Source organism: Schistocerca nitens, chromosome 9 (assembly GCF_023898315.1).
Source record: "Schistocerca nitens isolate TAMUIC-IGC-003100 chromosome 9, iqSchNite1.1, whole genome shotgun sequence".
Taxonomy (NCBI): Eukaryota; Metazoa; Arthropoda; class Insecta; order Orthoptera; family Acrididae; genus Schistocerca; species Schistocerca nitens.
The window spans coordinates 301,032,504-301,047,065 of record NC_064622.1 but is presented as its reverse complement, the minus strand read 5'-3'; the positions used below and the strand labels follow the sequence as shown (position 1 = coordinate 301,047,065).

The following is a 14,562-nucleotide window of genomic DNA, read 5'->3' as shown; positions in this document are numbered from 1 at the left end:
AAAGCGGGTGCAAATTGGTTAGAAGCGAATGGTGATTGTGTGGAAAAGAGAAGTAGGTTTAAAGGATACTAAAACCCCCAATAAAAGCTTTTCCTAATAGAAATACTGTTTTTAATGACGGAACGGGCCGTTCGTTTTGGAGTTCGACCGTTCGCTCGACGACAGATCCGTACCCAAAGACTGGAATGTTGCACAGGTCACATCAATATTCAAGAAAGATAGTAGGAGTAATCCACTAAATTACAGGCCCATATCGTTAACGTCGATATGCAGCAGGAATTTTGGAACATATATTGTGTTCGAACATTATGAATTACCTCGAAGAAAACGGTCTATTGACACACAGTCAATATGGGTTTAGAAAACATCGTTCCTGTGAAACACAACTATCTCTTTATTCACATGAAGTTGAGTGCTATTGACAAGGAATTTCAGATCGATTCCGTATTTCTCGATTTCCGGAAGGCTTTTGACACTGTACCACACAAGCGGCTCGTAGTGAATTTGCGTGCTTATGGAATACCGTCTCACTTATGTGACTGGATTTGTGATTTCCTGTCAGAGAGGTCACAGTTCGTAGTAATTGACGGGAAGTCATAGAGTAAAAGAAAGTGATTTCTGGCGTTCGCCAAGCAGTGTTATAGGCCCTTTGCTGTTCCTTATCTATATAAACGATTTGGGAGACAATCTGAGCAGCCGTCTTCCGTTGTTTGTAGATGGCGCTGTCGTTTATGGACTAATAAAGTCATCAGAAGACCAAAACAAACTGCAAAACGATTTAGAAACCCTAAATAACGAAAAGTGTGAGGTCATCCATATGAGTGCTAAAATGAATTCGTTCAACTTCGGTTACACGATAAATCAGTCGAAAGTAGAGCCGTAAATTCAACTAAATACCTAGGTGTCACAATAACGAACAACTTAAATTGGAAGGAACACACAGAAAATGTTGTGGGGAAAGCTAACCAAAGACTGCGTTTTATTGGCAGGGCATTTAGAAAATGTAACAGACCTACTAAGGAGACTGCCTACACTACGCTTGTGCTGCTGCGAGGTGTGGGGTCCTTACCAGATAGGACTGACGGAGTACATTGAAAAAGTTCAAAGAAAGGCAGCACGTTTTGTATTTTCGCTAAATATGGGAGAAAGTGTCACAGAAATGATACAGGATTTGGGCTGGACATCATTAAAAGAAAGGCGTTTTTCGTTGCGACGGAACCTTCTCTGGAAATTCCAATCATCAACTTTCTCCTCCGAATGCGAAAATATTTTGTTGACACCGACATACATAGGGAGGAGCGATCACCAAGATAAAATAAGGGAAACCAGAGCTCGTACGGAAAGATATAGGTGTTCATTCTTTCCGCACGCTGTACGAGATTGGAATAATAGAGAATTGTGGAGGTGGTTCGATGCACCCTCTGCCAGGCATTTAAATGTGATTCGCAAAGTATCGATGTAGATGTAGATGTAGAGTATAGCTCTTCTGGTACGGAGTTAAGGGGGGTAGGACGTCAAACAGGCCGACCTGGAGCAGGAGAGGCACCACAGGACATTTTAATTTCCATTATCTATACTTTTACATGTAAATTAATAAAACTTTGTCAGCATGACCAAGAAGGATTCAGCATTCACACTCATGGCAGCGGAAGTTCAAAAACATAACAAAATAATTTTTTTTACGTGTGAAATTTCATCAGTTTTTCACTTACTATTGGCTGCATTTGTTGCTACAAGTACACTTTTTTTCATAAGTAAGAGAGACTGTTCGACGAATTTTGCACAGCATACAAACCATACTTAGAGGTGTCTTAAACTCTAGAATCTATTTAATTTTTGAAAAAATGAATGAGCTGTTACGTTTTAAACTTTATGTTTAGAAAAAAACCTAATTTTGTAGCTAATTATCTCAATTTTTACCATAGTTTTCAATAGATTTGGAAAATTCTAGAGTTTAATACACCTGTAAGTATGGTTTGTATGCTGTGCAAAATTCATCAAAGAATCTCTCTTACTTGTGAAGAAAAATGTACCTATAGCAACAAATGCAGCCAATAGTAAGCGAAAAATAGTGAAATTTCACATGTAGAAAATATTTATTTTGTTGTGTTTTTGAACTTCCACTGCTATGAGTGTGAATCCTGAATCCTTCCTGGTCATGCTGACAAAGTTTTATGAATTTATTTGTAAAAGTATAGGCACTGGAAATTAAATTGCTCTGTGGTGCCTCTCCTGCTCCAAGTCGGCCCGCTTGACGTCCTACCCCCCTTAAGTGACATTTTCAGGTTGGGCTGCGGCCGCCAGGAGCCATTACAGGAGGGCATTGTGTCGCTGCCGGCGACCGGCGTGCACTTAACTGCTGACCTCGGCGTCGGCACCCAGCGGCTACAGCCTTGCGCTTGTGCGGTGACCTTGCCGCGCTGGGTGGCTGTCGCTGCCCCTCTGAGTCACACACTTAGTGCGGGACTCCGGTGGTCGCTCTTCTCACGCATGCCGACTTCCTTCCCCACGACATAACGCTTCCCCGAAGGCAATTGTGCTCTAGACGAGGACGCGTGCAGAGCCCATGGCCAGCGGACATTTTTAAGTGCGTTCCTCTTCCGCCTTACATACTGAAGAGGTCTTACAGCACACCAGTAAAGATTCGAACTTCCTTGTATAAAATTGCATCAAACTTGTGCTTGCTGTACAAATGAGTTAGTAAGTTAAATGTTTGACGTTAAGCGTGTAAGTAAGAACAGATTTAGAAAAAAGTCAAATTCTAAAGCAACTACGGTCAATATGGTTACACAAATGAAGTTCTTTAAAAAAAATAAAAAAAAGCTAGAAAGAAGGACCTGAGAAACCATTTGCAATTGTAGTCAAAACTCTCGATGCTTTACACTTTGCACATTGACAATGTAGTCACAGACCCAGAAGAATTTTATTGACTGGCACAATGGCCGCGAAAGCCTACGCTTAAATTCAGATAAAGTTCGAAAATAATATGGAAGCTTGTTAGAAATCCCTAAGTGATCTCATTATCAAACAATGGATGAGCATAGTGTGGATAAATTTTGCTTTTTTTCTCGCATCTCAATGTTTATGACGTAATATATCATGAACTACAAGGGTTGGATAAAAATATAGAAACCCAACGAGAAATGAATGCTTGAGCATAAATGTAAATTCCTGCCATACCTGAAGGTTTCCCTGTTGCATCGACCACGAACGGCACCTGTGCAATGCCCCTCAATACGTTGTAAGTGCAAGTTGTGGTCAGAACAGTGTTCTGTATAGCTATCAGTGCATTACGTCGGAACAAAGTGAATTCGAACGTGGGCAACTTGTTGGTGTTCCGTTGGTGGGTGTTTCCGCAACTAAGGGAGCCCAATTGTTTCGTGTTTCATGAGGCATCTATCTAAGATTTATACAGCCTACTAAGTCACAACGCAGACGAAAGTGTGTACTGATTGATGGTGACAATCTCTGAAGATAATGATGATGTTTGGTTTGTGAGGCGCTCAACTGCGCGGGTATCAGCGCCCGTACAAATTCCCAACCTTTTTTCAGTCCAATCTCGCCACTATCATGAGTGACGATGAAATGATGAGCACTGTACAAAGTCCCAGTCATCTCGAGGCAGGTGAAAATCTATGACCCTGCCGGGAATCGAACCCGGGACCCCGTCCTAGGGAAGCGAATCTCTGAAGAAGGTTGCGACGAAAACCAAGAGGACGACAGCAGCAAAAGTAACTGCAGACCCGAAAGTCGCAGTCGCGAACCCTGTCAGCACCGAAAGAGCACGTTGGGAGCTCCATGATCAGGAGATTTCAGAGAGAGCTGGAATTTCATAACCACTTATCAGCGATCCAAATGCTCCGTAACAGAAAAACGCAGTGCCGAAGCCATAACACCTGAGCTTTGGAGCGATGGAAGAAAGTCATTTGATCAGGCGAGTCTTGTTGCACGCTATTTCCAACTTCCGGAATTCACGTGCCAAGAGTCAAATATGGCAGGGGTGCGTTGCTGATTTGAGCAGCCATGTCGTGGTGTTGCATGAGTCTCATGTTTACTCTGAAAGGTCGCATTACTACCAAAGATTAAGTGACCATTTTGGCCAATCAGGTCAATACTATGGTACACTATTTGTTCTCTAATGTGATTCTGTGTACCTGTCCACACAGCTCGCATCGTCTAGGACTGATTTTGTGAGCATGTGGATGAATTGTCACATATCCCCTGGCCATTAAAGTCACCACATCTCAATATTATTGAGAGTTTGTGTTCTACTTTCGAGGGATCGGTACCCACCTCCATCACCGTTACATGCGCTTGCTACTTTTTTGCGGGAATAATGGTATAAGATTCCATGGAAGGTCATGCAAGACCCGTATTTATACATTCCAAGAGAACTGGAAGCTGTATTAGGCATGTTCATGGGTTGCGTTTTTATTGTTTCCACATTTTTGTTCAACCCCTGTATGTGACATATAAAGATATAATTTCGCAACAACATTTCGTGTTATATGTGATTACGGTCTGCAAAATGTGTTGTGAATAGAGTTAGTAACAAGGAAGTAACCAAAAATCTTATTAGGCAGTTTCACTGCAAGAATATCGAAAATGTAGCAAGCGACGCACATTTTTTCCTTTCGTAAGTTTTGGTGGCTGTATGCGAGAGATAGTTTCGTAATGCTTTGAAATTGTGTGTGAAGTTAGTTCAAGGTCATTGCGTGCTTTTCTTCTCAAATACTGGATGAATACAGTATGCGTAATTTGCGCGCTATGAGTTACACTGCGTCAAGTAATCTACCCAGCTTCTAACGATGTTACTGTCTTTAACATACGAATATACCTGTCAATAAGTAGATTATAACAGCATTTTGAATTTTTAAATTAGGTCACTAAACATATGAAATACTGAAAATAAGGCTTTCGTTGTCCCCGGAGGCAGCTTTCAACTGAGACTGGGTGCATTGAGTCGCTAAAATGGCGTTTGGCTGAAATCGGTCGGATTGGTTGTGGTGACAGACTGATTTGTAGCGTAGCCTGAGGTCTAGATTAGGTTGAAAGATCATTATTTAATTGTGAGCTGGCGCTTCCAAATAATGTGAATGCCAGATAACAGTGGTGGTAACAGGTTGAGTAGTAGCGTAACCTAATGCGTATGTTCGCTGCATATTTATCCGATCTATTTCCCCCGAACGCCAGTCGTACCGTACTCATTTTAGTTACTCGTGCGGCTGGCACGAACCTTGTTAGCCACTTAGTAACACAGAAACGAGGACTGGTGTATTGACTGCAAGGGGGGGGGGGGGGGGTAGAGGGAACTAATACTCACAGCTTAAAGCCTGGGGCGGGAGAGATCCGGTTTCTGCCACTTCCTCCTCAAATTCACAGAGTGACATACATGGCCTAGAGCAATGGTTCCCAACCTGGGGGTAATTTCAGTCTGAGGGTTAAAATGAAATTGTCTGAGGGGTAAAAATTAAACGATTTGAGTCTGTTTCAGTCAGGAACCTAAATTATTTTCGAAAGATCATTACTATTATCACAAAAATTGCAAGACTCTGATACTGATTATATAAGTTATCAATAATTACTTTTTCTCAATCAGTAGCATTAATGCGATGGAGGTTATAGGTTCCTCACATAGTACACCCACTACACACTTGCCGTGCTTTGTTACGTACATCGCTGACGGCAAAAGTGAGACGTATACGTAACAAATGCTAAATATCTCAAGAAAATGTCTTCTACAAGTTATTAATAGTACTCACAATAGTCCTGAAGACGTTTCATTACTGGCTTCGAAACAGATAAATGAATTAATTGACAGCACGACACAGCAGTAACTAGATAAGAGCTACTATAGCTTTGTGAAAAGTATTATTATTATTATTATTATTATTATTGTTATTACTATTGCTACAAATGTCTGTGGTCAGACCCAAAGCAATAACAGCCTGAAGTCTTCCAATTTCTGCCAGTTCAGAATAAAGGAGCGTTGCAATCAAGTGATTTACGAACAGTAAGTAAACTGCACAAATTTTGACTTGGTTGATTATTATGAGTTGCAGTGTGAAAGCCAAGCAAGTGCTGCAACGGAGAGGATTAATGCAGGGGAAGTATGTTTTGTAACAACTGTCTACCCTAACTGTGAATAGTCAGCTTTCTTAACTGAGAAGGAGTTGTGAGGAACACTTACGATGCATAACGAATTTCTTTGCTTGTATTCTAACACACACACACAGAAAGTAAATGTCATGCATCTTTCATCATTTTAGAAACAAAAGTGTTCCAAGGAAAATCTTTCATTCTACAGTTTAGTTAGGTGCTGAAGTTGGTGGTTGTGATGGGGGAAGGGCGGAACTACTAGCTAATGACTTACTGCACTCAGGGGTAATAGTCCAAGAAAGGTTGGAAACCGCTAACCTAGAGGCGTAGCCAGCGTCAAAAATTATCTGTAAGTCAGCAAACATGCAATTTGTATTTTGGTTGACACCAATTTTTCGGTATAACTGGATTAAACTGTCACATTTTTGAAGCTACTATCTGTCAAGCAATGTTAAATATGTTACAACCCCAACTAAATTCTTTACTGTCCTGCCGTAAGTTCACACGAAGAAATGGAAGCTCTTGTAAATTGCAAGGGACTTTGTCTCATCTGCGGTTATATTAGAAAGAAAAGAGTGACAAGACAGCATTAGATATACGAGGCCTGTTCAGAAAGTAAGCTCCGATTGATTGCCAAATTGAAACCACAGTGAACATCAGAAATGTTTTACTTGTAACAATTAGCTACACCTTTCAGCCACTTCTCTACGTAGTCGCCGTTCTGACTTAGACTTTTGTCATAGCGTTGTACCAACTTTTCAATAGCCTCATCATAGAAGGCAGCCGCCAGTGCTTTCCGCCAATTCTCCACGCTGGCCTACACCTCGTTGTCTGTGTCAAAATGTTGTCTTCAAAGACAGCGGTTCATGTGACCAGAGATGAAACTCAGGGGGAGACAATTGCGGACTGTATTGTGGGTAATCTCACATTTCCATTTGAAAACGATGCAGGAGCACCTTCATTGCCCCTGCAGAATGCGGCTGAGAATTGTCTTGAAGAAAAAACAGCACGACAGTTATGTAATGTTAGCTGCATAGCTTCAGGCGAAATTTCTCACCAGGCCCTCGTACTTGGCGGCAGACACTATTTTCTAGACATCTTTACGCACTCACTGCGAGCTCAGAAATGAGAAGAGCGACGTGATGCTAACTGGGGTTATACTAGAGACACTACCCAACACATCTGTGCAAAGCTTTATCGGATTTTCATAGTCGTTTCCATTTCGCGACCGATCGGAGCTTACTTTCTGAACGCCCCTCGTATGTCCACATATTGAGGAGTAGAGAACCACAGAAAGAAACAGTTTCTCTTAAAGGAAGGTTTTTGTAAAAAGCTACATAAGAGTTACATAAAATTTTAGACAATAAGCCGACCACTGTCACACACTAACCGACGGCCAGCACGGAGAAGACGATCCAGCCGGCGACTTCTGCCGCTCTCTGCTCTCAACTGAATTACTTAGAACAATATTATAATTGAAAAATAAATGAATATTGTTGCGTTAATTGATTAACATGTAATGAGATTATGTTTCAGTATGCTGAATGACGTCTTACTGACAAAATCTGTTGTGTAATTACTGCGTCGTAATAAAGACCACAAGAAGCGAAGATTATTTTGTTCGTCTTCTCATTTAGGAAGCGCACAGTGATTACCTTGTAAGTGTTCACAGAAAATTATTTTCCTGTTTTGATTGATGCTTTCTGCAGAAATTGAAAATCGTTTGAGATTTGTGATTTACGAAAATTTGATAGTTCAGCGACAGATTATTTACGGCGCTGCCGGTTATAGAGATAGGTTTTATCACTGACAATTTTCTATTAAGTTAACATTATTACGAAGACAACTGAAGGTGCTTTTGCTTACGTAGCTTTTGCAACATTATAACCTATTAATAGGTTACCAGAAAACTTCAGAGATTTATTGTAGCTTACACGCTGTGTAATAGAAATTTGAAGACGGTCAACAAATATTAAATCGAATATTTAGTTGAGTGCAAGGCTGATTAACTGAAAATTGAACTTCGGCTATATTGATTCATTGGAACTATGGGCTGTAGCACCGCAACGAGAAGAGCCTTTTAGTCGAAAGTCATTTGAAGTTATTCAGCAACGTGAAAATAATACACCATTGATTAGCCTTCTCTGAGAAAAGTAGAACTAATGTCTTCCGGGCAATGTGATTTCTTTTTTCAAAATGAAAGGAATAAAATTGTTTCCAAGTAGCATGGCCTGTAAAACTGATCCCATATTTACGATTTTTATTGTTAATGAACTATTATACTACTGGTGTGGGTCAGAAGGAGTCAGTATGTTGCCTGGTTGAAGCGATATGGTTTTTTGATGGCATGGGGGGGATTATTCTTTACTTGCTATATGTTTTACTAGCTTAAGTAACGTTTGGTTTCCAGTGTTTGTTTGGTCGTTTAGTATTGGTCTCTTTTCTGTGACTGCCTTTAGAATACGGAGATTTTCTTTGGAAGATGTTACTGGATATTGATGTTACTGAATATAGATTATTTTCATGTTTGTTTGTGTTGTGGTAGGGCGAAAATGATCAGACTTAGTAACAAAAAATAAAAAATCTAACACCAGAAGAAGATTTTATAATTCAAAAGGATTCGCAGGAAAGAAAAACATGCTAAATGACCAAGTAAACATTAGCAACCAAACGTTATTTAAGCTAGGAAACTAATAACCCCCTCCATCTTTCCACAACAAAAACATTATAGCAAAAAGCAGGAAACACACCCAGACACGAACAGCCACCGCAGTACCATAATAAACAGCTTTAACAAAGTAATAATTAGAAGACACACATATATATATACACCCCCGCACACACACACACACACACACACACACACACACAGAGAGAGAGAGAGAGAGAGAGAGGGAGACGGATACATAGAAACACACGTCACACGTATATGGACACACAACCCGTTGCCACATAAAAACAAAACAAAAAAACGATGGAATCCCGAGCGATCATAAAAAAGTACATGCGATGCATGAGGATATTTAAAAAAAATGCAAACGAGAAAATACTGTGTGTTAGCGCAGTGCAGCGTGCTACATATCGAACACCTCTGTATAGGGGCATCTATGGAAATAAAGCAGGAGCCAAAAAACGTGAGTGATAAAGTGAAGAAGTAATTTTAAATATGGGGACTGTTTATGATCTTGCTAAACCGGTTTGTGAAAAATCCAGAATTTTTACAGTGACCACTAAAAAAGATGCTTCAAATAAAGCGAAACGGATATGGTCCAAATGAGACTTTTTACAGTAGCAGAAGACGGAATAACTCCCATATTACATTTGTTGTATTTGGTGTATTTGCCATTCGTCTGGCATCTGGGTTGCTTGTTGCATAGCGAAATGCCGAACATGTTAGAATAGCGAGCAGTTAACTAATCTGATTTCGAGTATTCATACGAGGTAGCGAAGTATTGCAATGCGGTTATGTTAGACGAGATTTTTACCTGATTGGAGTCGTGTGTGTAGCCTCTCATGACGTATTATGTTACCCTTTTTTAACTTGCTGCTGAGCACGATGTAAGAATGCTGGTTCCATATTATACGCCAATTCTGGCGAGTATTTGGGATATTTCCCAAAAGAAACACCTTGTATTATTCTTCACGTACCCGTATGTTATCTTATTTGGTGAAATGCTGCAGAGTGCTTCAGACGAAAAACAGCCTGAGGGACGTTGAGTTCAAGTCCTTTAGGAGCTTTGTCTGGTGTTACATAAAACTGACGTGGAACACCTTGAGAACTGATGTATGAGTGAGATACCTTATTGTGTACGCGAATTATACCAATTATTCACGCTAGAGGCGTACTAGCAACTAATTAGTGAGACGCTGAAACAACTTGTTTTAAGAACGGCAGTACAAACTGAACGAGTAAGAGTTATCGATCTAGCCTTGCAAGAACTACTGGAAATCCCATTCCCGTGAGGGTGTTGCATCCTGGCTTGTTCTATGTAGCTAGCAGATCTACAGCCACAAACATTCTCGTGGAATGCACTCACATTTCACTACAGAAGATTGTATTACAACGTTTGTGCCGACCAACTGAGACTTGTGTTTCTATATAAAACGAAGACGTTCGGTGGAATTTTGTTGAGCATTGGCTACAGCGTATTGATTTGTACATCATGTTGCAAATTCAGATATTATCCCATATACGCTCAACAGTTCCTTCTTTTCCGCTGCAACATTCCATTACCAATGACACTAGATATTTAACACCATCGCTTCAGTTTTTTCTGGGGCGAACAGCCTGAACTGTGGGCAACATTTATTACAAAAGTTGTTCGTTTGAAAAGCACGTCCAGAAGCCTGATTGGAAACAATCTCTTCCTTTGAAGCTCAGTAACACTTCGTCATGTATGAGTATGATGACGAAGGAAGAAAAAGGTGCATGAAGCCCCTATTCTTTGGACGCGTTGACGACAACAGTATCAGTTGCTCGTATTCTGTGGGATACTGCGGAGATGTTTGGGATTTAACCCTGGACACTGGGACACAATCTGCGCTGACGAAGAACTCGTTGACGGCATCTGTCCGCCCCCGACATTCGAACCGGCTGCTTCGTGGCAGAACGCAACAGAAGTGGGATGAGATAGCGAGCTCAGTTGTGGTGAAGGGTAAGGAGACAATATTTAAATAACTTCGCCGCTGCTTCTTATTCCCGCGTGCAGTTACTAATAAAAGAATATGAAAGAGGGAGTTCTGCTGCTTTAAGGGGATCATCATGAAACAAGGGACCTCCTTATATATAACGTATGTATGTTTCATATTTCCCTCTAAATCACTGGATCAATTTCAGTCAAACTTGGTATACACATCACCTACTGTCTGGAAGGAACCACCGTGTGTGTAAGAACGATCTACCTCAGATGGGGTGAAAAGCTAGTGTAGATAATGACGTGCAAATAGCCAGATTAATATCAAACCTCTACGATAATTTTTCTCCTTGACATTCTAACATAATGAAGAAAGGAAAAAAGTTTCTCGCTCCCTACATTTTCGCTGTTCATTCAATAAGGTGCTGCATCAGGCAAGACATTTTAATTTATTACTTATTTACTAATAAATCTATTCACAAAAGATTTTGCAGACAGTAATCCCATATACCACTGAATGTATCTGAAAAATTATATCACTCTACACTATATCGTAAAGGAGATACGACGTCATAAACACTGAGTTTTGTGAAGACGGAACTGTGGGGCGAAATTCGCTGGAGATACCTTTCTTTCTCTGGTCCTCCAACACAGAGAGACCGGTAGGCATCTTCTCTGTGCCATACTGCACCGTCTGTGACTATGTACACAGCGATTGTGGATATGGGACTACCCGGCAAACACTACGTCGTTTCATAGATGCCCTGACGTCATCGTTGGTATGGTCGTCCGTTGATCGAAATGTCATCTTCTGTGCAGAGCACGATCGTACGGACAGCTGGTTGACAGTCTGTATGAATATATCGTGAATTAGACAGAGGAAATAACGGTTTGTTGCATTAATCTTGGACTTCAGTGTATATTAGGAAAGTAGCTTAGTGCCATAGAAGCGTGGTCTTTTCCGATTTTACTCCTGACCTAAAAGCGATACTGCTAGCTGGAATCTAAGTTTTTTTCTTAATCAAGCGTTTTGCGTCTTGTGGTGATATTTCCACAGAAACTTTCGCCTCCTAACTCAAATTTATTCATATCTAACCGAGTAATGAAATACCAATTTTCGTAGATTTAGCTTGAATTTTTTTAATATAATGACATATTTTCTTAAAAACTTTCGTTCACTATTTCACATCTTTAGGAGTTGGATATTCAAAAACAGTGAAAACTTATTTCTTCATTTCTGACACAGAAATCAAATATCAATATTCATAGATTTAGTTTTAAAAATGCTTTCACAATGAAATATTTACGTAAAACGTTTCACCCCTATTTCACCCCCTTAGGGGCTGAATTTCCAAAAACACCGAAATAAGCAATTTTTTACAAGTATCCGAGAGTTAAAATACCAGTTTCCATAGATGTAGCTTTAAAAATACTTTAGAAGTTCTTTAATAATGATTTATTTTCAAGAAAAATTTCGCCCACTCTTTCACTACCGTTGGGGTTAAATTTCTAAAAATGCTGAAATACGTATTTTTTAAATTTATTATCTAGAAACCAATACAAATTTCCGAAGTCTAGCTTCAAAATTGCCGAGAGACATGTTTTCAAAAAATCTTTCATGCTCTTTTTCATTCTCTTAGGTATGGAATGTCGAAGAATCCCTTCTTATAAGACGCCCACAGTATAAGATCGATACCCTCCGCAAATTTCAAATTTCTACCCGTAGTGGTTTGGGCAGGGCGACGATGAATTAGTGAGTCAGTCAGTCAGTCGGGACACTGCTTCTGTATACAGAGAAGATGCCTCAGTAGTAGATTAGTTGTACCATGTGGGCAGCAAAGTAACAGTCGATTGTCAAATTACAGAACATATGAAATACAAATTAGCAGCAGCAAGAACAACGTTTCCGAAGTAGAAGAATTAGTTAAATTTAAGAGTCAGAAAGTCTTTTCTGAAGGTACCTGTGTGGAGTGTTGCCTTGTACGGAAGTGGTAGTGGGCGATAAACAGTTGAGAGAAGGAGAGAATAGAATCTTTTGAAATGCGACGCTACAGAAGATTGCTGAAGATTACATGGGTTTATCGGCTCTGTGATGAAGAGATACTGAGTCGAACTAGGCAAAAAGTTAATTTATCCACAACTTGAGTAAAAGATAGGATCGGATGATAGGGTACATCCGGAGTCTCCAAGAAATGGTCGGTTTACTAAAGCAGGGAAGAGTGTGTTTGTGTGTATGAGAGAGAGAGAGAGAGAGAGAGAGAGAGAGAGAGAGAATGAGAGTGGGGAAAGGGTGTATGTAGGTGTGTCTGTGTGTGTGTGAGAGAGAGAGAGAGTGAGAGAGAGAGAGAGAGTGAGAGAGGCGGGAAGGGGGGGAGGGTGTGTGTGTGTGTGTGAGAGAGAGAGAGAGAGAGAGAGAGAGGTGGGGGGAGTGTGTGTGTGTGTGTGTGTGAGCGAGAGAGAGAGAGAGAGAGAGAGAGAGAGAGAGAGAGAGAGAGAGGTGGGAGGAGGGGGAGGGATTATAAAGGGATACTAAGACTTGACTACAGTGGACAGATTAGAATGGATGTCGATTGCAGTAGTTATTCAGAGATGAAGAGGTTTGCACAGGACAGAGCAGCATGGACAGCTGCAGGAAACCAATCTACGAACTGGAGACCACAGCAATACCGGGTAACTGCAGACATGTGTTAGAAAGTTATGACGATGGAAAGGGTTCTGTTGCGTAAGCGGAGCAGCTACGGTCAGCAAAGGCCCACTGGAGCCCCTTAGGACGTGTACTCACATCTGCTGCTGGCTTCCGTCTCCAGGTCGCTCTTCTCCTTGACGTCATCGGAGCCGGCCGCGTTGTTGACGCTCCTCTCCGTACCTACAGTGGTCGCCGTCGTCGCGACTCCCAGCACAGCTGCCAGGACCGCTAGCGCGGTCAGCGCCTGGGAAAGCAAGCAGGAAAAGCTGCTGTTTATCCTTCTCTGTCTATCTCTACTTCTTCAACAAAAGAGCTCATATTGCTTTTAAACTAAGAAAGAAGTTCTTGAGAGTGAATCTGGAGTACACCATTGTATGGAAGTGAAATGTAATAAAGACTCAGACGAAGAAACTGAATGTATTTAGCCGGCCGAAGTGGCCGTGCGGTTAAAGGCGCTGCAGTCTGGAACCGCAAGACCGCTACGGTCGCAGGTTCGAATCCTGCCTCGGGCATGGATGTTTGTGATGTCCTTAGGTTAGTTCGGTTTCACTAGTCCTAAGTTCTAGGGGACTAATGACCTCAGCAGTTGAGTCCCATAGTGCTCAGAGCCATTTGAACCATTTTGAATGTATTTAAAAGGTGGTTCTATCAAGGAAATTTAAAAATTAAGTGGGTGGGTAAAACGCAAGAGGAAGAAATACTGACAGGATGAGTTGCTGAAAGAAAGTATGGGTTAGTGGGACATCTGCTACGGCATCCAGGAATAGTTACGTTGTAGGTGGAAGAAGCAGCCGGTGGGGATAAGTATTGGGAGCAGAGAGGGACTGGGATATGTATAACACAGTAGAGAAGATGTTCGGTCTAGTAGTTATGTAGTGATGAAGCGTATAGTACAAGGTGGAAAACATCAACAAGATGGATAATATCAAACCAGTGCAGATATTGACGAGCTATAAAACTTAAGTATCTATCTCCACAGGGCGGGTATGGTGACCTATGTCTGTCCTGGTAGCCATGACTCCGTGTGATGACGTGTTATCCAAAGCAAAAAGGAAGGAGGGCTGACATGTAACGCCTTCTTAACAGTTGTTTCGGTACAACTGTGAGTCTGTCTCATTCGGAAAAAAATATGAAATAAGGAAT

General features: G+C 41.0%; 1 protein-coding gene across 1 annotated transcript in view; it reads right to left on the bottom strand.

The window, feature by feature from the left end:
• LOC126203148 (uncharacterized) overlaps positions 1-14,562 on the bottom strand; it is a 58,453-nt gene that overhangs the window by 20,138 nt on the left and 23,753 nt on the right. The window contains exon 2 of the mRNA XM_049937391.1: positions 13,516-13,663. Within this exon, the coding sequence (XP_049793348.1) occupies positions 13,516-13,663 (148 nt within the window). The remainder of the gene's footprint in view (positions 1-13,515; positions 13,664-14,562) is intronic.